The 26,105-nt window shown below is 42.4% G+C and overlaps 1 protein-coding gene across 1 annotated transcript in view; it reads right to left on the bottom strand.

Moving 5' to 3' along the window:
- Nucleotides 1-5,492: 5,492 nt before the first annotated feature.
- AIF1L (allograft inflammatory factor 1 like) overlaps nucleotides 5,493-26,105 on the bottom strand; it is a 35,884-nt gene continuing 15,271 nt past the window's right edge. Inside the window, exons 3-6 of the mRNA XM_020973564.2 lie at nucleotides 22,634-22,700; nucleotides 18,467-18,508; nucleotides 10,535-10,697; nucleotides 5,493-8,622 (exon numbers count right to left, since the gene is read on the bottom strand). Of these exons, the coding sequence (XP_020829223.1) occupies nucleotides 8,535-8,622; nucleotides 10,535-10,697; nucleotides 18,467-18,508; nucleotides 22,634-22,700 (360 nt within the window). The 3' untranslated portion in view covers nucleotides 5,493-8,534. The remainder of the gene's footprint in view (nucleotides 8,623-10,534; nucleotides 10,698-18,466; nucleotides 18,509-22,633; nucleotides 22,701-26,105) is intronic.

Below are 26,105 nucleotides of genomic sequence, written 5' to 3' on the forward strand. Positions count from 1 at the left end.
GTTTTGAACAGTGGTGTGATATTAGCATATCTTTGGATAAGGAAGATGTCAGGCAGTAGGGATGGATTAAATATGGAAGAGGGATTAGAGAAGATTGGAAGTGGGCCATAATTTGAGTTTCCATAAGAGGTCAGGAGTAGGCTGGAAAAAAGGGGGAAAGGAGGCTAATCTAGGTGAGGGGAACCATATAAGCAAAGTAAGGGTGTACAAAGTACAAAGCAAGGTTGAAGGATGATGAATTGACTAGTTTTGTCTTTGTGTAGATAGGACTAACAGTAAATATGATGGGAACGAGATTGTGGAGAACTTTGAATATCAGACAATTGTCTGGTAACTGTGTAACTATGGTCAAGTCAACTCACTTTCTTTGGCTTCAGTTTTCCCTCTGAGAAATGAAAGGGTTGGATTCAATCAAGAATTCTTAACCTATGGTCTGTGGACACCCAAAGGGTCAATGGATAGATGGGGGGGAGGGGATTGTGAATTTGAATGGGAAAAAATATCTTTATTTTCATCATCCTTTGGTTTCCTTTATGTAATACTTTGTATTTTATTTTAGTATTTAAAAACATTACTCTGAGAAAGTGTACATAGGCTTCACCAGATTGCCAAAGGGATCCATGACACAAAAAAAGGTTAAGAACGCCTGGATTAAATAGTCTCCAGGGGCCCTTCTACTTTTAAAATTCTGTGACTACAACTTTATTCTGTGAGCAGTAAAGAATCCTTGAAGATTTTTGAGAAGGAAAATGATATCATCAAAGGAATATATTAGGAAGATTAATCTTCTTAATGTAAGATTGGGGGAAGGGGTTGGAAACTAGAGGGGCAGTAGGGAGGGTATACAGTCTTGAAAAAGGCAAGCCTACCAGTCAGGAGACTTGTAATAGTAAGAGCATGGCATCATTTGATAGATCTTGGAAGGGTTCCCTGTGCCCAGATATCTCAGAATCACAGAATTTCATATTTGCATGGGACTTCAAAGGACATTAGAGCATACCAGAGCAGGAATTCCCTTCATAGTAGCCCCCACTTGAAAATGTCCAGGGATGGAGGTCTGCCTTTCAAGGCAGCCCATTCCACTTTTGGACAACTCTATCAGGAAGTTTTTCCTTGTGAAACATAAGATCTACTTCACCCCAACTTTCAGCTGTTGTTTCTGGTTTTGTCCTTGAGGCAGACTGTCTCTTTTACCTCCTGCCCTCAATCAATTAATCAATAAACATTCATTAAACATCTACTATGTGCCAGGCACTCTGCTGAGCACTGGAGACACAATAAGAAATAAAAAACAATCCCTGCCCTCAAGGAGCTTACCTTCTAATCAAGACAACGTGCAAACAAATATAGACAAAGCAAGCTATATATACAGGATAAATAGGAAATAATTAACAGACAGAAGGCACTACAATTAAAGGGGAAGGCTTCCAGTAAAAGATGGGGTGTTTAGTTGGGACTTAAAGGCAGCCAGGCAGAGGTCATTAGTTGGAGCAGAAGAAGAGCATTCCAGGATCAGGGAACAGGCAGAGAAAATGCCTGGAGCTGAGAACTAGAGGGTTTTGTTTGTAGAACAGCTAGAAAATCAGTATCACTGGATCAAAGAGTACCTGTCTGGAAGTAACAGGGGGCAAGAAAACTGGAAAGGTAGGAGAGGGCTGGATTACAAAGGACTTTGAATGTCAAAGAGAATATTTTGTATTTGTTCCTAGAGGCAATAGGAAGCCACTGGATTTTATCGAGTAGCAAGTGACATGATCGGACTTGCACTTTAGGAAAATCACTTTAGTGGCTGAATGGAGGAGGGATTGGGGAGAGACTTGAAGTAGGGAGACTACCAACAGGCTAGTGCAGTAATCCGGGTGTGAGGTGATGAGGGCCTGTACTAGAGTGGTGACAGTGTCAGAAGAGAGATGGGGTCATATAGGAGAGATTTTACAATGGTGAAATTAGACTCCATTTAGGAGCCGAGAAATGGTGAGAAGTCTAGGATGATTCCTAGGTTATGAGCCTGAGGGACTAAGAGGATGGCGTTGTGCTCTATGGTAAAAGGGAAGGTAGAAGGGTGGAAGGTTTTAAGGAGAAAGATAATGAGTTCCATTTTGGACATATTGAGTTTAAGATGTCTACTGGCCATCTAATTCAAGATGTCTGAAAACAATTGGAGATATGAGATTGGAGATCAGAAGAGAGTTTGGGGCAAGATAAGTGTATTTGAGAATCATCAGCATAGAAATGGTAATTAAATCCATGACAGCCAACAAGATCACCAAGTGAAGTGGTATAGAGTGAGAAGAGAATAAGGTCCAGGACAGAACCCTGAGGGACACCTTCATTTAGAAGGCATGACATGATGGAAGATCCAGCAAATGAGACAGAGGTGAGGTCAGATGAGAAGGAGGAGAAACAGGAGAGACAAAGAGTGTCCTGAAAACCAAGAGAGAAGAGAGCATCAAGAAGGAGAGAGTGATCAACAGTGTGAAAGGCTGAGACTACTAGTTAATGTAGAACTTTACACCAGTAGAGATTAATGCCTTTACTTCAATGACATTTAGTGAAAATCCAGCTTAACTAAAGGAGAGGGAGAAGGAAATACACATTTACATAATACTTACTATGTGCCAGGTACTGTGCTAAGCACTTTTTACAAACATTACCTCATTTGATCTTCAGAACAATCCTGCAAGGTTGGCTGTATTACTATTCCCATTTTACAGTTGTAGAAACTGAGGCAAACAAGGCTTAAGTGACTTGCCCAAGGTCATGGAGCTAATAGGTGTCTCAGTCCATTTATAAGTCATGGCTTCCTGACAGTAGGCCCAGCTCTGTCCACTGGCCACCTAGCTGCCCCTCTTACTTCCCTTTCATTAAAGTATGTTTCCCCAGGGCAAGAACCTTACATAGCCTAAGTGTATCTCACTTGGTACAATGAAAACGTAGCTAGGAAGAGTTGTGTGTAAATTAAACTTTATCAATGAAGTCACACTTCAAAATTCATTAAGAATGCTTGTTCTCAGACAGGAATTCTTCACCTGGGGGGCCTGTAAATTCTTAAAATAACATTCTGTTAATTGCATTGCAATATAATTGGTTTCTTTTGCTAATTCTATGTACTTTATTTTATGAATTTAAAAACATTATTCTGAGAAGTTCAATGGCTTCACCACACTGACAAACATAATATACAAAAGGTTAAGAACCCTCTACCCCCCAGCCCCCCACCGCACCTTTAAGATAACACTTTAGCCTTTTAGAAAACAAATAATTACTTCTAGTATGTATTATGAGAGGCATCACGATAATAGTAGAAAGGCACACAGGACTTGAACTCAGGATACCTAGGCTGGAATCCTAGTTCTGATACTTACTGGCTTAACCCTACCATGCCTTCACACTATCTTATGAACTTTCATAACCAAACTCTTAGAAAACAGCCTTCCAGGGCAGTGAGGTGGCATAGTGGCTACAGCACAGGCCTTGATATCAGGACGATCTGAGTTCAAATCTTACCTTATACACTTACTAGCTATGTGACCCTGGTCAAGTCACTTAACCCCAATTGCCTCCAAAAAGAAAAGAAAAAAGCCTTTTATGCTTATTGCCTCTACTTCCTGACCTCCCACTCATTCATAAATCCTTTGTAATCTGGCTTCAGACATCCCCATACAACTAAAACTACTCCCTCTACAAAGGATTTCTTAAGGGCTAAATGCAAATATCTTTTCCTCAAATCAAATGTCTATTGTTAACCACTGCTCCTAGATATTCTCTCCTCCCTCAGCACTTTTGACACTGCTCTTTCCTGGCTCTCATCCTATGTAACTATACCTTCTTCATCTCTTTTGCTAGATCATCCTCCATGTCCCACACCTTAAGCATGGGTGTCCAGCAAAAGACTTTGTCCTGGGCCCTCTTCTCTGTGATTTAATTTCCTCCCATTGGTTCAATTACCGTCTATATGCAGATAATTCTAAATCTCTGTTTCCAGCTCTAGTCTTTTACCTGAGCTCTAGTCTCAAATAACCAATCTAATAGCCTACGGGCAACTCCAATTCACTATGTCCAAAGCAGAACTCAAAACATTCTCCCATGAAATTATCCCTCCTCCAAAATTCCCCACTTCTCTCTTATGGGTACCACCATCCTTCTCATCACTGAGGTTTGCAACTTTAGAGTCACATCAGCTTCTCCATCTCCTTCATTCCTCGTACCCAATCAACTGACAAGTCTTATCAATTCTCCCCTGACACTTTCCACATCCCTTTCTTTCAACTCATATATTTTCCATATTCATTCAGACCCTCACAGTCCCTTCTCTGAACTGTGGCAGTAGCCTCCTAATCAGTCCCCCTGCTTCCAGGGAGCATTTTCCTCCCTTCCGGTCCATTCTCTTCTGCAGCTGCCAAAATAGTCTCCCTAAAGCACAGGTCTGACTACATGACTTCCCTCCTCATTTCTTTGCTTCTGGGATAAAATACAAACTCCTCAGCTTAGCATTTAAAGTCCTTCATAATCTGACTCCAACCTACCTTCCTAGACATTTCTTACGACTTCTTTTCACACACTCCCAGCATAATGGAACTGCTGTTGCTAGAATTAGCCATCTTCTTTCTTGCCTTTGCACCAGCTGTCCCCATGCCTGGAATGCTTTCCTTCTTTACCTCCCTCCATCATAGACTCCTTAGGTTCCTTCAAGGTTCAACTCAGGTACCACTTCTTCCAGGAAGCCTTTCCTGTTTCCACCAGTTCTCTCACTCTTTATATTATTGGGCATTTACTCCTGTGTCCATTTGACATTCCCCAGAAGAACGTGAGCCCCTTCAGGACAACATCTGGTTTTCATTTTTGTCTTTCCCCCCCCCACACACCCAGCATGATATAAAGCTGGATGGTAGAGTGAATGAAGTAGAGATAAGAAGACCTGGCTTCAAATCCTGCCTTTGCCACATGTAGCTATGTGACCACAGACAAGTCATTAAACCTCTCAGTGGCCCAGTTAACTCTCTAATACTTATGTTAGGGAAGAGTTGCTGAGCTGCATTGGTGAAATTTCTACCCCAGTATTCTGCCCACTCAATTCACAGATACAAAAAAAGAATCTTCAGCACTTAGCTCAGTGCCTTACACTCCTTTGTAAATGCTTATGGAATTGAATTGAATGTGACCATGGGCAATTCTCACCTCGATGAACATCCCTTTCCTCATTGGGCACAACACTTGTACTTCCTACCTCACAGAGTTGTTGTGGAAGGGAGAGGGACATCAAGGTTGCTGGTGAGGCAGAACATTCCAGAGAGTGAGTTGAGCTGGGGAATGAGGTGAACATGGCTAGGGCCTCTCAAGAAATAGTGAGTCAATCCAGGGACAAAGAGTTCTGAGACATCTCCAGATCGGCAAGGTTGCAGGTGTGACTGCAGTTGTAAAACTGCATCTGGGGTATATAACCTAAGACTCATGTCAGTAGGCCTGGAAGCTCCAAAATAAACAGGCCAATGAACATTTCGTCCAGTTTATTTTCAGTCTATAGAAGTGACCCCTTCCCCCTTCCCAGACGCACAAACATACAAACAGACACTTCACTCAGCTCTGGTGAACTCTTCCTTTTCAGTTCCAAAAAAGGGCCCAAGCCCTTGACAGAATCTGGTTGAATTATAACTTGGTCAGACTTGGTCTTTCAAAAGTAAAAGTCAGGATATGAAAGTCCAATGCTTTGTAAGTCCAAGGCAGAAAAGATGAGCCCCAGACGCAAGGGGCAGCTCCTCATATCCGTCCAAGTTATCACCATTCCCAGAAATGGCTCTGTTTGAGGGGCAGTTCCAACAAGTTCTGAGTCTTGAAGAGCCATGGAGAAGGAGTTGATGTATTTTATCAGAGGAGACCCCTTTCAAAGAGTAGTACTTCCTTCTCTGCCTCTTCTCAGAGCTTGTGAGCAAATCATTTGTTCCCATTTCTTGGAAAAGTAGAAGAAAATTATTTCCAAGGCTTTCCTGGGGTCATAGAAAGCCACAGAACCCACTGAAAGAAGCCCAGCTCCTTCTTTCTTTACTTCTAAGGGAGAATCATTGCATCTACATCTGACTGGGATGCCAAAACAGACTTCATCTTGCTCAAAGTACATCCCAGGGAAAAAGAGACAGCAGTTTAAAAGGGGAGGGGAGAATTTCAAGTCAGCTGCTAGCTCTGTTGGTCGCCTTATGGAAATAATAATTAGGATAGAATTTATAAGGAGCAATGTTTCAAAGGTTAAACTTCAACTATGTCTGCACATATTGGCAACTACTCAGGCCAAAATTCAACCACTCGTAGCCAAAAATATTTCCTGGCTCCTGAACCTGTCAGGACCAGGTAGGCTCACATGCAACAATGACTTAGCTCATTCACCCTGCCTCCAAGCTAATTCAGAAAGTTCTTTGCTTAGCAGCATCTATCACAATTAAGAATGGAGCAAGGCACAACACAGTCTAAGCCCTGCTCAGAATGGGGACCATCGTCATATTCACAGATAGTACTACTAATGTTTTTCAGTCTTCTGAAAGGGGGCACAACACCAAATAATCCAGGAGCACAGATCCACCCTCACCCCACCAAGGGGATGTAGCCAGTGACAAAGTCCATCTTTGTCACATTTTCCACAGAGTTCTAGTTATGCCTTTCTAGGTAAAGACGTCCACGCTGGCATTCCAAGACCAACTGCTGCCTTGGGGCTCAGACAGCCACCCAGTCATACTGTGGATGGTGGATCAATTCTACATACTAAGCCCCTTCCACAGGGCCCGCTGCAATGCTGCTTCCAGAGGGACCTCTGCAGGGCCAGGCAGCTCAGACCGAAGGGCACTGTCTGTTCACTATGAATCAAGACACTAACTTTACAATGTCCTACAAAAATTTCAAACGTTTCTGAAGCTTGGGAGGGCAGGAGGCAGAGAGGTCCTTTGGGGAACAGAGGAAGATATCTGGGTAACGCAGGCAAATAGATTCCTCATGCTAATGCTATAATAAAGGGTGAACTGAGGTACCCAGTCATCTTCACCTAGTGCAGGATTTACACAAAGCATATACCCTAGAATTTCTTTCTGGCTACCTCTCTCTCTCTCCTTTTCTGCCACAAGAGACAGTTCTAGTCTCACCTATTTACTAACAATGAGATTGGACTAGAGGGTCTCCCATTCTAAAATTCCATGTTCCAAAATCCTCTCCAGCTCTAACATTTGTTTCTGTAATACAACACCTTAGGGATGCATCACAGATATCACACCCAGAGAAACCAGAGGGGCAATCTGAAAACAAAGGCCAAGTGAGGTTTGCAGGACACTGGGCCTTTGCCATCAAGAGGCATTAAAGCTTTCTGCAAGGAGTAAAAAACCAGCCAGGTCATGGCCAGAAGGGCCTCTCCCCTAGTTCTTCATAGAAATGTCCTTCATATGCTAGCCCTTCACAGAGAGTCAGGTGTAACATTTTGGTACTGGGGTTCTCAGTTCCCCACTGGCCTCTGATGCTGTTAAATCTTCCCTTGAAATGGGACAGAGACTGTGCTGACTCCCTGGGATGATCTGCAGTTAGAAGGAAGACCTCCAAAAGCCCTCTCATCTTTTTCTCACATCTTTTTTTGCCCCTGGAAGAGATAACATTCAACCTGGTCCAACCTTCAGTTAGCTTGCTATTTTCCTCAGGGTCATCATTGGTCCCTAGATGTCTTTATTTCCAGAGAGCAAAGTCCCAAAGGTAACTCTGTTGGGCCCAATTTTTTAACTCTTTTTTCCATACCTTTTTCCCTTCTTAATCATGGAGGCATTTGATTTCAGCACCTTCACATTCCTTCATTCATGATGACAGGCTTACTTAGATCAAGCAAAAGGCTACAGGAGACCTGGATCATACCAAATGAAAATGCTGACCGGCAGGATATCTAGAAGACAGAAAGGTCTAGGGGCAGCTGGGACCACAGAGCAAATGGGGAAAACCTTAGTGGAAGCCAGCTGTTTTGCCTATGCTCCCCAGGCTTCTTGCATGCTATCCATGGAGAAGGCATCTATATCATCAGGAATCCAGAGTCCTGAGAGGTACGTTAAAAGGCAGGTAAAGTGAAATTGTGGCTCAGATCACCCCAAAAGCTACTAGCGGAAGTGGGAAGATATTTACAGGTCCTGATCTAAGTCCCTTATCTCACTGCGGAGAGCACCTAATCTCACTCAGACGTTATGGAAGAAAGGAAATAGTAGTCTCCAAGGATAAGTATTTGGTTTGACATCAGCGATACCCCAACATTCATCTCAATTCTGATGAGCCCTTCTGCAAAAGAAGGGAAGGGCCCAAAGGCACTGGATTCCTCCCATTTCTAACTCCCCTAAGGCAGATTAGTTTGTGCCTTTAAAAAAAATCACTAAAACTTTCTAAGGTAAAAAATGAAAAAAACAAAAACAAGGAGCAAACAAAAACCACAAAGCAATAAGGAACAAATAAGAAAAGTCACAAGGAGATGCAAGAAGCCCCACTGAGTGCTGGCCAGGGAAGCAGGCAGGCAGGCAGAGCAGGGACTTTCAGGGCAGGCTGGCAATGTCTCTCTCAGGAGGGGGACCAGCAGGCTTGGGGGCATTCTCGTTGGCTTTTCCTTCAAACATCATGACTCTGTTGAGGGTAGGGAACAGGGAGAAAAGAAAAACTGGATTAGGTTGGTCTCTGTGTTTTCCTGCACTTGGAATGTGCCTTTTATTTACACAAACTTTTACATGTGCTCTCTTAGAACCTTACAACAACCTTATGAAGACAGGTAGGATGGCAATTATCATTCCCATTTTACAGGAGAATAAATTGAGATTCAGACTGGTTAAACAACTCATCCTCATATGGCTAGTAATTGGTGGTGTAGAAGCAATCAGTTAGGTTTCATGATGGATAGAGCACTGAAGTTGGAGTCGGGAAAACCTGGGTTCAAACCCCACCTCAGGCACTTGTTAGACATGTGATCCCTTTAACCCTTCCCTGTGTCAAAATCCCTCATCTGTAAAATGGGGATAATGCAATTCCTGGGAGATTCCTAGCTGTGGCATGCTAGTTAAGTTCCATGAAATTCCTGAGGTACTCAGGCATGGCATACAATTGTGAGTTCCATGAAATTCACGGACCATCTAGCAAGCTTCAAAGTAGACTGCATACCTTTAAGAATCACCAGTCTGTGGGAATGAAACCTCTGGCTCTGGCTCTTTATTTCCAGTGATCATGAGACTAGGAGCAACTCATGTTTGGTTCTACCTGGGACAGCCTGGGGCTACTTGAGTGAAGGGCAGAGAGGCCCTGAGAGAGTAGGGGTCAGAGGGATTTAAGTTACTTACTACCTTCTGGTAATTAAAAAAAAAAGGCAGTTTCTAGCCTTAGCTGCTTTGCACAGAGATTTAAAGAAACCAAAATTGGCAATGATCATTTCAGGAATAGCAATTTTACTAAAAAGATTACAGGTTTTTTTTTTTTTAAGGAAAGTCCTATTCTTCTCTACTAAGAACTAAGGCAATTTTTTGAGAACAGAATAGAATCATTGCTCTGTCCATAGAAAGATAGTGAGAGTCTGGTAGAGGGAAAAGGAAGTGGGAAGAGTACAATACCTGAGCTGCAAGAGATTCCAAAGGTGCTCTAGTCCAGTCTCATTTTACAAATAAGGAAACTGAGGCTCCAAGAGATTACATGGGCTGCCGAGGGTCATACAGCTATTGAGCATCTGAGGCAGGAGGTCTTTCTGACTCCTAGCCCAGCACTCTATCCGCTATGACATTTTGTTATTGTTGTTCTGTCATTTTCAGTTGTGTCTTACTCTCTGTAACCCCATTTGGAGTTTTCTTGACAAAGATACTGGAGCAATTTGCCATTTACTTCTCCAGCTCATTTTACAGGTGAGTAAACTGAGGCAAACAGGGTTAAGTGACTTGCCCAGGGTCACACAGCTAGTAAGTGTCTGGGGCCAGATTTGAACTCAGGAAGGTAAGTCTTCCTGACTCCAGGCCCCGTACTCTATCGACTATACCATCTAGCTGCCCACTATACCATACTGCCTCTTAAATATGAATGTAAGCAGATAGAGAGGAGTCAAGAGGCCTGAATGATAGCGATTCCCATTTGTATCATGTATGAAAGTTTCTAGGACCTTGAAGGGGTATTAGGATTTTGAGAGCACTACCTCATGGGATTCTCATCCCAATTCTGCCCCTAAGTTCTTATGTGACTTTGGGTAAGTTGCTTCCCCATTCTAGACTTGTGTTCTCCTCTATAAGATGGGGGTTGAAGTAAATGATCTCTAAGATTCTCTCAGATCTAACATCCTTTCACCCTGTGATGTCTCCAACCTACACACAGCTCTTCAAGGATGAGAAACTATGGACTCTGTGGGTTGGATATTCAGTAAAGAGGTAAGGAAGGCAAAGGCACGAGAGCAGGGAGACTAGTACCAGGGCTGGGGATGAATGCAGAGTCCCAAGTTGGGAAATATGCCTGCATAGAATGGTTTTGGCTTTAGAGGCTCAGGGAGGCAGATTCAGGGAGTGCTACTCACAGTTTGAGGACTGCTGAACGTTTCCCAAGCATCATATTCACGAAATCCCGGTAGGAGATGGTATCACTGACCCCACCTGTCACCTCGGAGATTATCTTCTTCATCTCCAAGTGAGTCTTCGGAACACCCAACTTCTCCATCATCCTCTTCAGGGACATCAGGTCTGCCAGGGAAAAAGCAAATTTACTGTACTTGGACAGGCCATATATGCAAGGAAGACTGCTGGTCTAGAATATCCATTCTTCTCTTCTCCTTTTTTTCATTTTCCTCTTCTGAATGACAAAAGGGTTGGGCTAGATCAGAAATGTCAAACTCAAGACTGCTCCTCACGCAACATAATCGAGGAAGCGTTTAACAAAAAAAAAAAAACAAAAATGCAACACAACATAAACAATGTTAAATTGTCGTTTTCTAAGTAAATATGCAGTCTGCAGAGATCCTTTCTATTTGCTTTTGATACCACTGGACTAGATGACATCTATCGGCCCTTCCTGCTCTGACATTCCACGGTCATTGGGTCTTCTAAGATCCTTTCTGTCTTTAAGATTTTATGATTCTATGGTTTTCTCTATAAAGGTACTGAGGAGTGAGAGAAGGTAACTTGGCGCCCAAAGGAGTGGGTGTTAATACCATTCAGCGAGGATTCTCTCCTAAGGAGTCGCTGACATGTGTCCCAGTAGGAGTAGGGGAGTCAACACTTGGTCTGATGAAGAAAACATAAGAAAATGGACCTCCTTCCCTTCTTTCTTTGCAGAGGAGGGAGGCTCTGGTTGCAAAACATTACATATACTGTCAGTCCTAGTTGATGCAATGGTTAATTATACAGAACTGCCTTTTTTTTCCTCCTCTTATTTTGTTCTCTGTTACAAAAGATGACTCTCTGGGTAGAGAAGGGGGAAGGATACATATGGAAATGAAGATGATATAAAAGATACAGTGAAGATACTATAAAAGATATCAATAAATATTAAAAGATTATTTGAAAATATAAATGGGGTCAGACTGTGTCTGACTGTGCCACTCCCTGCTCAAGAACCTTCTAGGGCTCACTGTTGCCTCTAGAATAAAATACAAACTCCTCCATCTGGAATTTAAGATCCTCCACAGTCTGGCTCCAAACCACCTTTCTAGCCTCATTTCATCCTACTCTCCTTTAATCACTCTACATTCCAGCCAGACTACTCCTTGATCTTGCCCAGGCACATCCTCCATATTTCCACTTGATGAAATTCTTCTCTTCCTTCAAGATCCAGCTCAGGTGCCACATGATCCTTGAAGTTTTCTCTGATCTCATGATGCAAATTATTTTGTTTGCCTCAAAATTTCTTTGGGTCACGTCACTGGAATTTTCTTTCTTCTTATCACAGCTTACCTTGAAATATACTAGTTAGAATGTAAGCTTGAGAGTAGACTGCTTGCTTCATTCTTTTTTTTTTTTTGGAGGCAATCTAGGTAAAGTGACTTGCCCAAGGTCATGCAGCTAGTAAGTATTTGAGGCTGGATTTGAACTCAGGTCCTCTTGACTCCAGAGCCAGCGCTCTATCCACTGTGCCACCTAGCTGTTGCCTTGTTTTATTTTTTATATTTGTGTTCCCAATACCTAGCACGGTGCTTGGCACATAGAAAGCCCTTGATAAATGCTTGCTAATAGATTGATCAATACTTATTTGTGTATGTCTGAATTTCTATTAAAATATAAGCTCATCACAGGCTGAGATTGTGTCTTTACATCCCCAGAGGAGAGCATAGGGTCTTGTCATCCAGTAGATGCTTAATAAATGTTTGCTAGATTGCTAAAGGAGGTTATAGTAAGGGGCATTCCTGCCTCCTATTGCCTCCTTCCTGAAGTAGAGCCAGGTCTCTGTTGATTGCAGCTTCTTTCTTGACTTCGTGGTAGGGTGCAGGCAGCAAGCTGGCAAGCTGACTTGAACTTTATGCAATTCAGCAGAATAGCTCCTCACAATGACCCCCCACCCCATGGGGAAGTGAAGGGGCACCTCCCCAGCTGGGAGGAACAGAAATGCCAAAAATACCATGCAGAGCAGGAAAACAAACAAGAAAAAAAATGCAAGAAAAACAAAGAAGGCACACACAGGCAAAGAACCCCCACCCCTGTGGAGCTGGTGCTTTGGACAGAGCCCCACCCTACCCCCAACCCCTTCCCCTCCACCACCCTTGCTCTCCAGTGAAACAATGCATTATCAGCAACCTGGGAAGGAGACTGCCAAGCTAATTCCAAAGCTTTGGGAAACAGTGGCTCAGGATGAGAGGGTCAGGGCAAATGGGAGTAAGAGTAGCTCTCTCTTTCTGTCTCTCCCCCTCCCCCTTTAAAAATTTCAACATAAAATTTTATTGATCTATTTTTACTTTTTACATCTCTACAATTCTCCTAGTGATCTTAACCTTTCTCCCTCTCAGAGAATCTGGGGCCATCTCCAGTAGTCCTGATTGATCTCTCTCTTGCTACTGGACTCAGATGGCTCTGGAGGAGTGAGGCTGGTGACTTTGCACAGTCCTCCATCACTCCAATTCACTTGCAAGTCATGGCATCACCTTCCTGATGGCATGGTCCCCTTTAAGAGCAAAAGACAAACAACGACCTCTCAGAAAGCCATCATATATAATAAATAATATATTTTTAAGTGTTTACTTTTTTTTCCCCAAAAGACCAGCTGTTTCTCTACCCCCTAATGTCCTACTCTTATACTTTACAAACGGATGTCAGTGGCACTTTGCCTACCCCAGACTTGTACCAAAAAATGAATGGAAAAATTCAATATTACCCTCCCCAAAATACATATTTCATCTATCATGAATATGCACATATATATGGATATGTATGCATGGTCAGGACCTGTGATTTTATCAATATGGTGAACCCTTAACAAGGGAGTTCTCTTGACTAATACAAATGGACATCTGCTTTGCAACTTCACAGAATCAGACTTTGGGAGTTGGTAGGAATCTCAGAAGCCACCTAGTTCAGTCCACAGAAGGAATTATCATTCTCAATTATCTAGCAAGTGGTCATCCAGCCAGCCTTACCTGGAAGACTTCCAAAGACAGGGAGGCTACAGCTCCTCCAGGCCAGGCAGGATAGCCCATTCCACTTTTGAACTGCTCTAATTCTTAGGAAGTTTTTTTCCTGACAATTAACTGAAATTTTTCATCCTCTCAAGACATCTAACCATTGCTCTTGGTTTTGCCCTGTAGAGCCTCTCAGACCAAATCTAGTCCCTTCTCCATATGATAACTCTTCAGATACTTGAAGGTGGCTCATGTCCCTCTTAAGTTTTTTCTTCTCTAAGACAAACATGCCCAGTTCCTTCAACTGATTCTCATATGGCATCCCCAGGCCCTAACCTTCTAGACGCTTCTTAAACCATGATTCCCAGAACTGACCACAATACTCCATATGAGGTCTGATGAGAACAAAGTACACCTTCCTGTTACTGGAAGGTCCACCCTTCACAACTCAGCCCAAGATTTCATTAGGGGTTTTTTTGTTGCCAGGGACTCTTCTGGAGCCTGCCTGCATTTGTGCTAAAACTCCCAGATCTTTTTCAGAATTATTCATTCCTCCTCCACCTTATACTTGCAATGTTGATTTTTTTGTAGCCAAGGACAAGAATTTACATTTACCCCTTATTAGATCAAATTAGCTCAAAGCTCTAGCCCAGGGGTGGGGAACCTCGGATTTGTTCTGTAAAATTTGGATTCAATCAAAAGGCTGCACTTAAGGATCTAGAAGGTCACACAGGTTTTCCACCCCTCCTAACCTGAAAAGGTCCTTTCAGATTCACATCCACAGTGTTAGCTATCTAACCATAATTGTTTAATCAATAAACATTTATTAAGCTGTGTACAAGGCACAGTGCTAAGTACTGGGGATACAAAAAGAGGCAACAGACAGTCTCGCCTTCAGGGAACTTACAATCTAACCAGAGAGACAACAAGCAAACAAATATATACGAAGTGAGCTATATACAGAAAAAATAGAAGATAATTAAAAGAGGGAAGGCACTGGAATTAAGAGGGGTTTGAGAAGGTTTCCTGTAAAAGGTGAGATTTTAGTTGGGACTTAAAGGAAGCCAGGGAGGTCAGTAGTTAGAGCAGAGGAGGGAGAGCCAGCCAGAGAAAATGCCCAGAGTTGAGAGATGGAGTATTGAAGGATACCCGTCCAGAAGTAAGATGCAAGAAGACTGGAAAGGTAGGAGGGACTTTGAATGCCAAAGTGAGTATTTTAGATTTGACCTTGGAGGCAATAGGGAGCCACTGGAACTATTGAATAAGGGGATGGTGTGGTCAGTTCTGTACTTTAGGAAAATCACTTTAAAGGCTGAATGGAGGATGGATTGGAGTGGGGAGAGACTTGAGGCAGGCAGACCCACCAGCAGGCTATGGCTGTAGTCCAGGTGTGAGGTGATGAGGGTCTGGTGGCAGTGCTGGAGAGAAGGGGGTGTAGTCTAGAGATGCTGCAAAGGTGAAATCAACAGCCGTGGCAACAGGTTGGATGGGGGTTGGGGGTAAGCCGGTCAGTCAATAAGTGCCTACTATGTGCCAGGTATTGTGCTAAACACTGGGGAAACAAAGAGGCAAAAGACAGCTCTTTCCCTCAAGGAGCTCACAATCTAATAGGAGACTGCAAGAAAACAAATATGTATAAACAAGCTATATTCAGGAAAAATAGGAAATAATTAGAAGAGGGAAGGCGCTAGAATTAAGAGGGATTAGGAAAGGTTTCCTGTAAAAGATGAGATTTTAGCTGGGACTTGGAGAAAGCTAGGAAAGTCAGTAGGCTCCAGTTTTTTGTCATATGCAAATCTGCTGAGCATAGCACCTGCTTTTATCCAAGTCACTGATAAAGGGCCAAGCACAGATCCCTAGATCCCTGAGGCATTTCCCTGGAGACCTCCTGCCATCTTAACATGGAAATAGTAACAACTACTTTTGGAGTTTGGCCACTCAACCAGTTCTCAACTATTGTCTGATCTATATCCCTCCTTCTTATTTACAAAAATAGCATGAAATATTTTATCAAGGTAAATCATGTCCATAGCATTCTCAGCTAGTCTTGTCCAAAAAGGAACTTAAGTTTAGTCTGGCATGACCTATTCTTTTTTTTTTTTAATTAATTTATTTTTAGTTTTCAACATTCACTTTCATAAGCTTTTTGAGTTTTAAATTTTCTGCCCCTCCCACCCCCCCCAGATGGCTTACAATCTGATATAGGCTACACATATACATTCCTACCAAACACATTTTCATATTAGTCATGTTGTAAAGAAGAATTAGAACCAATAGGAGGAGCCACAAGAAAGAAGAAACAAAACAAAACAGAAGGAAAAAAAGAGCAAATAGTATGCTTCGAACTGCATTCAAATTCCATAATTCTTTCTCTGGATGTGGATAACATTTTCCATCATGAGTCTTTTAGAGTTAACTTAGATCCTGGTATTGCTGAGAAGAGCTAAGTCATTCACAGTTGATCCTGCCACAATATTTCTGTTAGTGTGTACAATGTGCTCCTGGTTCTGCTCACTTCACTCAGCATCAATTCATATAAGTCCTTCCAGGTTTTTCTGAAGTCCACTTGCTCATCATTTCTTACAGCACAATAGGATTCCATTACATTCTCATACCACAACTTGTTCAGCCATTCCCCAATTGATGAGCATCCCCCCAATGTCCAATTCTTGGCCACCACAAGAACTACCACAAATATTTTTGCGCATGTGGATCTTTTCCCCATTTTTACGATCTCTTTGGGATACAGTCCTAGAAGTGCTATTGCTGAGTCAAAGGGTATGCACATTTTTATAGCCCTTTGGGCACAGTTCCAAATTGCTCTCCAGAATGGTAGGATCACTTCACAACTCCAATGCATTAGTGTTCCAATTTTCCCACATCTTCTCCAGCATTTATCATTTTCCTGTTTTGTCATGTTGGCCAATCTGATAGGTGTGATGTGGTACCTCAGAGTTGTTTTGATTTGCATTTCTCTAATCAATAGTGAGTTAGAGCATTTTATCATATGACTATAGATAGCTTTAATTTCTTCATTTGAAAACTACCTGTTCATATCCTTTGACCATTTATCTATTGGGGAATAACTTGTATTCTTACAAATTTGATTCAGTTCTCTATATAGTTTAGATACGAGGCACTGATTATAAAAATTCTTTCCCAATTTTCTGCTTCCCTCCTAATCTTGGTTGCATTGGCTTTGTTTGTGCAAAAACTTTTTAATTTAATGTAATCAAAATTATCCATTTTGCATTTCATAATGTTCTCTTTCTCTTGTTTGGTCATAAATTCTTCCATTCTCCATAAATCTGACAGGTAAACTATTCCTTGCTCTCCCAGTTTGCTTATGGTACCAGCCTTTATGTCTAAATCGTGCACTCATTTTGACTTTATTTTGGTATACAGTGTAAGATGTTGGTCTACGCCCAGTTTCTGCCATACTACTTTCCAGTTTTCCCAGCAGTTTTTGTCAAATAGTGGGTTCTTGTCCCAGAAGTTGAGGTCTTTGGGTTTATCAAACAGTAGATTACTATAGTCATTGACTACTGTGTCTTGTCTACTTAACCTATTCCAATGATTCACCACTCTATTTCTTAGCCAATACCAAGTAGTTTTGATGATTGCTGCTTTATAATACAATTTAAGATCTGGCATGACCTATTCTTGATGAAGCGATATTTATAATCATAGTTTCCATTTCTAAATATTTGCCAACTATTTCTTTAATGATCCATTCTAGAATTTTCCTAGGAGCAGGGTCTACTGGCCTTATAGTTTACAGTCTTATTGGCATAGAGGGTTGCCCAGAAGGACACAGCCAGTATGTATCAGAGGCAGGATATTCTGAGTCCAAGGCCTACTCTCTATCTACCATGCTCAAGCTGCTTAATTTACTAAAATATTTTTTATTATGTCTGTATTTGACTAGTTAAAAAGAAAATTAAGAAAAACAGTATGAGAACAGGAAGCTAAGGTCTTCTAAAGGCATTTGACTTCTCTTTGTCTGCTGCTAAAAGAGTAGAAACATATCTGGGGCCAGGACACAGTTCAACATCCTTCATTCTCTACAGGTCCCTCTCAGATCTAAAATTTCAGGCAAATTGCTGACTATGGAGGTAGGCTTTGGAAGAAATAGAAGGCCCAAAGAAGAGTGAGAAGTGAAGGGTATCAGCAATGCCAGAGGCTAGGCTTGGCTTCAGTGGTAGCCAATTAGCCCTAGTAAAAGCCTTTTACCTTGGAGTCTGGGAGTTGGGAAAAACCCTGAAACAATGAGTACACTTCCTAGAAGCTCTAACTTCTTTTGAAATATTACAAATGGGGGATAGGAGTGGGGGGTGGGAGGGGAAGAGAGAAGAGGCAGGGAAGAGAAGTCACAAAGAGATAAACTTAGGCTTCATGTCAGGAAACACTTCCAAAGAGGGCAGCTAGGTGGCACAGTGGATAGAACTCCAGCCTTGGAGTCAGGAGAACCTGAGTTCAAATACGGCCTCAGACACTTGATACTTACTAGCTGTGTGACCCTGGTCAAGTCACTTAACCCCGACTGCCTCGTCGAAAAAGCAAAAAACAAACAAACAAACAAAAAAACACCCAAAAACTTTCAAAGAGTTAAGGGTTATCTAAAATAGAATGGTCTTCTTTGATACAGTGGGTCCTTGCTCCTTGAATGTCTTCAAGCAGAGGCTGGATGCTCACTTGTCAGCCATCAGTTGAACGAGTGAGGTCCCTTTCCCCTCTAAATTCTGTCATTCTCTCCCAATCACACACACAGGTCAGTGTGGACTCTTACCCATCACCCTTGGGTATGTCCCCTGTATGCATGCATTCCCTTCCCACCTTCCCTCTCCCTCATTCACCTCCGAGGAAACTTCCCAGCCCTGCTTAGTCCTTAGTGAATTGACTTACCAATTTCTCCTTCATTGTTCAGGTCAAATTCCATATACTTCTCTGGAAAACAGAGTAAGAGTCTATGTTATAGAGGGAGCCCAAGGAAAGCAGCAAACAAGAACTTCTGCAAAGCGCCAGACTATCTCAACACCAGTTGGCTCAGAAACAGAAAAGGAAAGAGGAAAGAGTACTGGACTGAGTCAGCAGACTGGGGTGCAAGTCCTAGCTCTAAAACTTCTTAGCTGTGTGGCTGTGGGCAAGTGACTTAATTATGAGCCTCAGTTTTCTCATCTGTAAAATGGGGATGATAATGATGATACTCCCACATCTACCTCACAGGATTATTGTAAGGAAAACACTTTATAAACCTTAAAAGAATTATGTAAATGTGAATTGTTATTTTTTTTTGGCAATCCACTCAGAGAATCAGCATTTTCTTTCATCCTTATTCATATTCCTCCACTGACATCCAGTTTATCTTGAAATGAAGCATTTAACCTCTCTGAGACTCAGTTGTCCTTTCTGGAAATTGGAGGTAATGTTACCTGCTTCTTCCTTCTCCCTCAGTAATACTATGAAGATAAATAAGAAATCGTGGAGAAACACCTACATCCATTCATTACTGGTGGAATTACAAACTTGCAGAATCTTTTCAGGGAACAGTCTGGCAATGTATAGTAAAAGTTACAAAAATAATGACATCCTTCTACCCAATCATTGGGAATAAACCCTTAGTCATTTTCAAAAAGAGCAATCTGTTAAAAAAATTTTCAAAGCCGTATTACATATACATATATATATGTATGTATGTATATACACATACACACACATACATATATATATGTATAATTGCAAAACAAACAAGGACTGAAAAACAACCCAGATATCTAACAATAGGGGAATTAAGGGTTAAATTATGCTATATCAATATAATGGAATACTGTAATGCATTTGAGACCAATAAGTTGGAGGAATTTAAAAAAAACCTTATAAGGAATTAGCATGGTAAGGAGGAAAAAGTCTTGGATTTGCAGTTGGAGGTCCTGGGTTTGAATATTACCTCTACTATTTACTATCTGTGACCTTGGGCAAGTCTTTTGCCCTCTCTGCTTTGGGTGCCTTATCTGTAAAGTAATGGAGTTGGGCCAATGGTTGCTAAGGTCCCTTCTACCTCTAAATCTATGATTCTATGACCCTAAAACCTTTGTAGAATAAGGGGGAAAAAAAAGAACAGAATACACTCTGACTATATGAGAGCACAATAAATGAGGAAACAAGGAATTCTGATGTGGACTTGCCTTTTTCAAAAAGTGGGATTTGAGTCTTTTTGAAAATTTGTATTTATTTAATTTTTAATTTATGGAATAAAACAAGCATTTCCATAATACAGTATAATAAAAAAGATGATTGCACATGAAATTGCAAATCTATTATGTACAACTTGCTATTCCTTTTAAATATATAATAAAGTTATCATGTAAAGTTCTTTTTTTTCCCTGAGTCTTGAAGAAAGTCAGGGAAACTTAAGAGATGGAGATGAGGGGGCTAAATTAAATTAAAGAGCACTGAAAAGCTTTTATGATACTTCACTGAAATTAATTAGGATGTAACTATTTACTAACCAAGTTTAGTTGGTTGTGTTGATTTTTAGTAATGTTTTTAATAAAACATTTAATTTTCCAAAAAAGTGATCCAAAAAAATGAGATGACACATGGGATATTCTTTGAACCACTTGGAAGAAAGGTAGCCTAGTTATCTACAAGACTGAGGGGACAAAAGAAATGTAAGAAAAGGGAATGTTGTCCAACCTCTCCTCCTCAGTCTCCTTTTCTAGGTTTTCCTCTGTGTCATGTCAGCTAACCATGGGCATCCTCTAAGTTTCTGTCTTGAGCTTCCTCTTTTCACTCTAAACTCTCTTGGTAAACTCCTTGGCTCCCAAGAGCTCAAGCATCATCTGTATGCAGATGATTCCCAAACCTACACATCCAGGCCTAGTCTCTCTTCTGAGCCACAGTCACAAAACTCCAACTGCCCCTTGGACATCTCAAACCGCATGTCCTACAGACATCCTAAAGTCAACATTCCCCCACCTTCTGAAATTTCCTGTTACTGTTGATGTGATTGCCTTGCCTCAAGTCTCTCCTGCCAAAACGATTTTCCTGAAGGGCGAGTCTGATTGTGTTATAGTCTGTTCATTAAACTCCAGTGGCTCCCTATTATTTTCAGGATCAAATATAAACTACTCTTGTCATTAAGCTCTTCATAACGTGTTCCCTTTGCACCTTTCCTGCTTTCTCACATCTCTGGACTTTGCCACCATCACCCAACTGCCATTTTGCCCTGGAACATCCCTCCTCCATGCAGCCCTCCCTTATCTGCTGGTGTGTTCCTTCTGGGCCCTTCATTTTGGGAATGGGCACAAACCAGCCATGCTTCATTCTCCTCCTGGCTGTGCTTCTGACTCTCTGGACCATGTCCCCTCACACGTCACCTCCTCCATCTGCCTTTTCCCCTCCACCTTTTAGGCTCCCCCTTTTTTTAATCGTCTCTCCCCCTCCTCCACCCATTAAAATGTAAGCTCTTTGAGGGAAGGAATCAGCTTTGGTTTTGCTTGTAACGATATCCCCAGATACTCAATTTTCTGTCTGTGCCATGCCTTTGTACTGACTGTTTCTCACATCTGGAAGGTTCTGCCCATCTCATTTCCTTGGCTCCATTCAAGACTGTAAGAGGCCATGCAATGATCTCAGACAATTCTAAAAGACTCATGAGGGAAAATGCTATCTACATCCAGAGAAAGAACTATGGCATCTAAATGCAGACCAAAGCATACTATTTTCTTTCTCTTTTTTTTTCTTTCTCGTGGTTTTCCCTTTTGTTCTGAGTTTTCTTTTACAACAGGACTATTGTGGAAATATGGCTAATAGGATTGTACATGTATAGCCTATATCAGATTGCATGCTGTCTTGGGGAGGGAGAAAATTGAGAACTCAAAATCTTATAGAAGTGAATGTTGAAAACTAAAAATTAATTAATTAAAAAAAAAAGAGAGAGACAGCAAGAGGCCTTTCCCAGTCTACTCTACCACTAGCACCTTCTCTTTGAGATTGCCTTCCACCTATCCTATATCTACTTTGTATATATCCAATTGTCTGCATTTGGTGAGCTCCTTGAGGGCAGGGACAATGTTCTTTAGTCTTTCTTTGTAACTCCAACACCTAGTCCAGTGCCTGGCGCTTTGTAAGTGTGTAGTAAATATTTGTTGACTGACTGACTGATCAGCATACCAAGAACTTTGCTTGCTTAGGGTCATGAAGTCACATATTACTGCTTGTGTGTCCTCACCAAGGACAAAGCTTCCTCTGCCCCATGTCTATGGACCCATCCGCCCCTCACACTCCTTACATATATATTTCCTCTTTGGGGAGGGGATCGCTGGCTGGAAGCTGGAAGCTGGAAGGCATAGACTGAGACAGAAGAGCCTTTATGCTGCCTCTTTTCCAACATGGGCTCCATGTTCGTGTTTTCTTTTCATCCTGTGCTGCTGGGATTCAATGGGCAGAAATCCTGCCCCCCTGCCCCAGTGCAGCTACACAAATGCCCATTCTCCACAGGGGCTCCTGAGACGCTTTGCTTGGAGGGGGAGAGGCAGCTCACAATGGACTGATTGTGCAAGGCGACCGAGAGCCAGTGGGGCTCGGGTAGCAAAGCAGAAAAAAGCCAGCCCTGCAGACCTGAAGCAAGGGAGGAGGAGAGGAAAAGGAGAAAGGCTCCTGCCAAGGGTGGACCATAGGGCAGGGAGCCCTAAAGGTGTGGCAAGCATCTTCCGGGCAGGAAAGGCCAAAGTGAGCGCCAGTCTGAGGGACCAAGAAAGGAACAGGAGGGCAAGAACTCTCCCCTCAGTGGGGTTCATGGAGAACCCCACACCCGGTGTATCCGGCCTGGATTCCACAAAGAAGCACAAAGGAAAAAGGGACAGGGTGAGTTCCAAAATGTATATAAGGTCATGGCCCAGCCCCACGGGACAGAGTTCTATCTGGCTGCTTTGTTTGCCACCCAAGGAATGAATCCAAAGGGAACCAGGGACAGAGTCAACAGCAACTGGCCCTGGGCTTTCCCAGGACAGAGGGCTTCACCTGGAAGCTCTCCCAGAGGGCTCCAGGGGGCTGCCTGCCCAGGCTTACCCTTGAAGGCTGTGAGCTTTTCTTCCAGGTTTTCTTCATCACTGTACTTCTGGTCACAGAGAAATTCCTGACAGAGAGAGAGAGAAAAACAGTCCTCAGGGGTGAGGAAGACAAGGGGGGCGGGAATTCATCGACACAAAAGTTCATTTGCTTACAGACTTCCTCCACAAGTCAATGAGCCAAGGAGGGTTTCTGTACTCCAGGGTAGCACCAAAGGGAGAGACTAGGCTCTACAATCTACGTAGACCAGAGATGTCGGTTGGATAAGTTCCTCTGTCACCGATTCATTCATTCAACAAACATAAGATAAGCACCTACTATGGACAAGGGATGTGCTCAGTGCTACAGTTAGTTCACGGTTGCTCTCTGAAGTCTAGAGATGGAGACGGATGCAAAATGGGGGAGAAGGGTGTCTTTCAGCAAGGTCTGAATACCTTCAATTGTACCTGGCCAGACATATCATGGCTCCTGTGCCTTCTCTTCCCAAGACAGCCTGATGCAGTGCCAAGGGTTCTAGTCTGAGCTTCAAGCACTTCATTTTCTAATCCTGGGCAAGTTGAGGTTTCGGAGCCATGGTCTGCTCACCTGTAAAAAGGGACTATAAATATCTGCTCTACCTAACCCTATTCCCTGAGGACTACTATAAGAATCAAATAACATCATAGGATCATAGACCTACAGTTGAAAGGGATCTCGGAGCCATGTGGTCCAACCCCCCTCATTTTTACAGATGAGGAAAATGAGACCCCAGAGAGGTCATACAAAAAAGCTTCAGAGGTGGGATATAAACCTTTATGTAGCCCTTTAAGGTTCTCTGATAATTTATAGGGAAGTACTGACTTTGAACCTTTCAGAAATAAGGAGGAATGATAGATCTCAGAACTTAGAAGATCATCTGGTTCAACCCTCTGCTTTCAAGCAAGCAAAGTATAAGTAATTCGATTTTACAGATCAGGCATAAATCTACTTAAATAAATACAAATGTGTTGGAAAAATATGAAATCATATGTATATATAAGGATTAATATTCTTTGGGGACTTTTATTTGTTTTTCTTTCTCACACTCCCTCAAACTTCCATTTTTTCTCAAGAATTTAGGTAGGGGGTATGGAGGTTGGGAGAAGTGACTTTGGGTTTACCTGGGGGGGCGTGAAGGAGAATTCAGTGGAACATAGGCATCCCCCCAAAAAAAAATCACAGTCCTATGCAAAAACCACACAATAAAAATCACAAGGCTTACAGGGAAAATGGGATTAGGGACACAATGCTCAAAAACTCAGCAATCCCTCAGACATGACACTTTTCCTTGAAAAAGACCTAAAGTTTGCTTGTAGAAGCGGGCATTGTAAAGTTGCAGCTTGTGAGTTATTAGGAAGTGGTACGGTTTTCTGTGTTTCTGATGTTCCTTTTGGAAGAAATCAAGTATAAGTAAAATGGAAATTGGAGTTCTGCTCAAAATGTTCCCAAATATTTCAATCACGTCGGAACAAATTTGTGTTTTAGAAACAAGCATTATAGCAGAACTATATGCTGAGCATTTCACAGTATGAGTAGCAAGGGCAGGAGGGGGTGATATTGCCAAGTGTTGTCAAGAGACATCTCTTCTACTATCTCATACATGCCCCCTTCTCTCCTCTGACACTGCCACCATCCTGGTGCAGACCCTCATCATCTTATGCCTGGACTATTGCAACAGCCTACTGGCTGATCTGTCTACCTGGAGCCTCTCCCCGTTCCAATCCATTCTCCAATCAGCTGCCAGAGTAATTTTAAAATGCAGGTCTATAGCGTACAGGCCCTGAAGTCAGGAGTACCTGAGTTCAAGTCCGGCCTCAGACACTTGACACTTAGTGGCTGTGTGACCCTGGGCCGGTCATTTAACCTCAATTGTCTCACCAAATAAATTAAATTAAATTAAATGCAGGTCTAACCATGTTACTGTCCCACTAAAATAAACTCCAGTGACTTCCCCAGTCTGGCTTTTAAAGTACTTCACAACCTGACCCCTTCCTACCTTTGCAGTCTTCTTACTCCCCTCCACACACTGTGTGATCCAGTGACACTGGTTTTATCGCTCTTCTTTACCATATAACACTTCTCTCAACTCTGTGCCCTTTCACATACTATCTCCCATGCCTGGAATGCTCTTTCTCCTTGTCTCTGCCTCCTGGCTTCCTTCAAGACCCAGCTCAAATTCCACCTTCTGTAAGAGGCCTTTCCTGGTCCCCCATCCTCCACCTGTTGGTGCTTTCCCTCTGACATTACTTCCCATTTACTCCATATGTATGTTGTACGTACGTAGTTGTTTACCTGTTGTCTCCTCCGTTAGAATGTGAGATCCCTGAGGGCAGGGTCTGTTTTGGATTTTCTTTGTATCCTCAGCATTTATTATAGTGCCTCCCAAAAAGTAAGCACTTAATAAATGCTTGTTGACTTCTTGACTTGAGATGGTCAGTCAAGAAAATCACATACAGGGGTGGCTAAGTGGCGCAGTGGATAGAGCACCTGCCCTGGAGTCAGGAGGACCCGAGTTCAAATCCGGCCTCAGACACATCCTAACTGTGTGATCCTGGGTAAGTCACTTAACCCCAATTGCCTCCCAAAAATAAAAAAAGAGAGAGAGAGAGAGAGAGAGGAAGAAAGAAAGAAACCCTCTCCGTGGCTCCTTTCTCCTCCCACGTACCTACATTCCTGCATCAACCAACCAAACCAGAAGCCAATGAGATTGAATGAAAAGAGCGAGCAAACACAAGGGGGGTGAGACAATCAGCCATCTGAGAGTGCTGCTTCTTGCACTGACCGTATGTGACTCTGGGCCTCAGTAAAATGAGAGGACTGGCCTAGAATCCAGGAGGTCTTAGCTTGGGGCTTGTAACTTTTTTTTTAATATCTTAAAAGTTGCATTTTAATGTAATTGATTTCCTTTGTAATCTTATGTATTTTCATTTATATATTACATGTATATTGTATTTGCACACATATATGTGTAGGTATATGTGCATGGGCCTATGTGGATATATGCATATATGTATGCTTATGTATACACACATAATTCTGAGAAAGGTTTATTAGGCCTTGCCAGACTGCCAAAGGGGTCTATGACACGATAATGGTTAAGAGCTCCTGGATTAGAAGATCTCCATGGGCCCTTCCAAAACCGCATACCCTTTGTCAGGGAAGGAAGCAAATGTGACCACCCTGGTTGGGGTATTGGAGGAGTTTGGCAGCTGTAAATCCCCGGCTTGGCCGCCCCAGCACTGCTGGCCCTGTCCTAAGACAAGGCTCAGCTGACTTGGCTGGCTACTGCATCCCAGTGACCAGTCGCTGCCACACCTGGGGCCTGATTTGTATGCGCCCCGGGCCCTCTCTTCTGTATTCATTTTACTGTAAGCTGAATCTAGTCTTCGGTGGCTTCAAAGCGTCTCTTCTCTGAGGCCCCTCTCTTTCAAGGTTTTCTACTTGACTTCTTCTT

This window comes from Phascolarctos cinereus, unplaced genomic scaffold (genome assembly GCF_003287225.1).
Source record: "Phascolarctos cinereus isolate Bilbo 61053 unplaced genomic scaffold, phaCin_HiC Scaffold_2;HRSCAF=192, whole genome shotgun sequence".
NCBI classification, from domain to species: Eukaryota; Metazoa; Chordata; class Mammalia; order Diprotodontia; family Phascolarctidae; genus Phascolarctos; species Phascolarctos cinereus.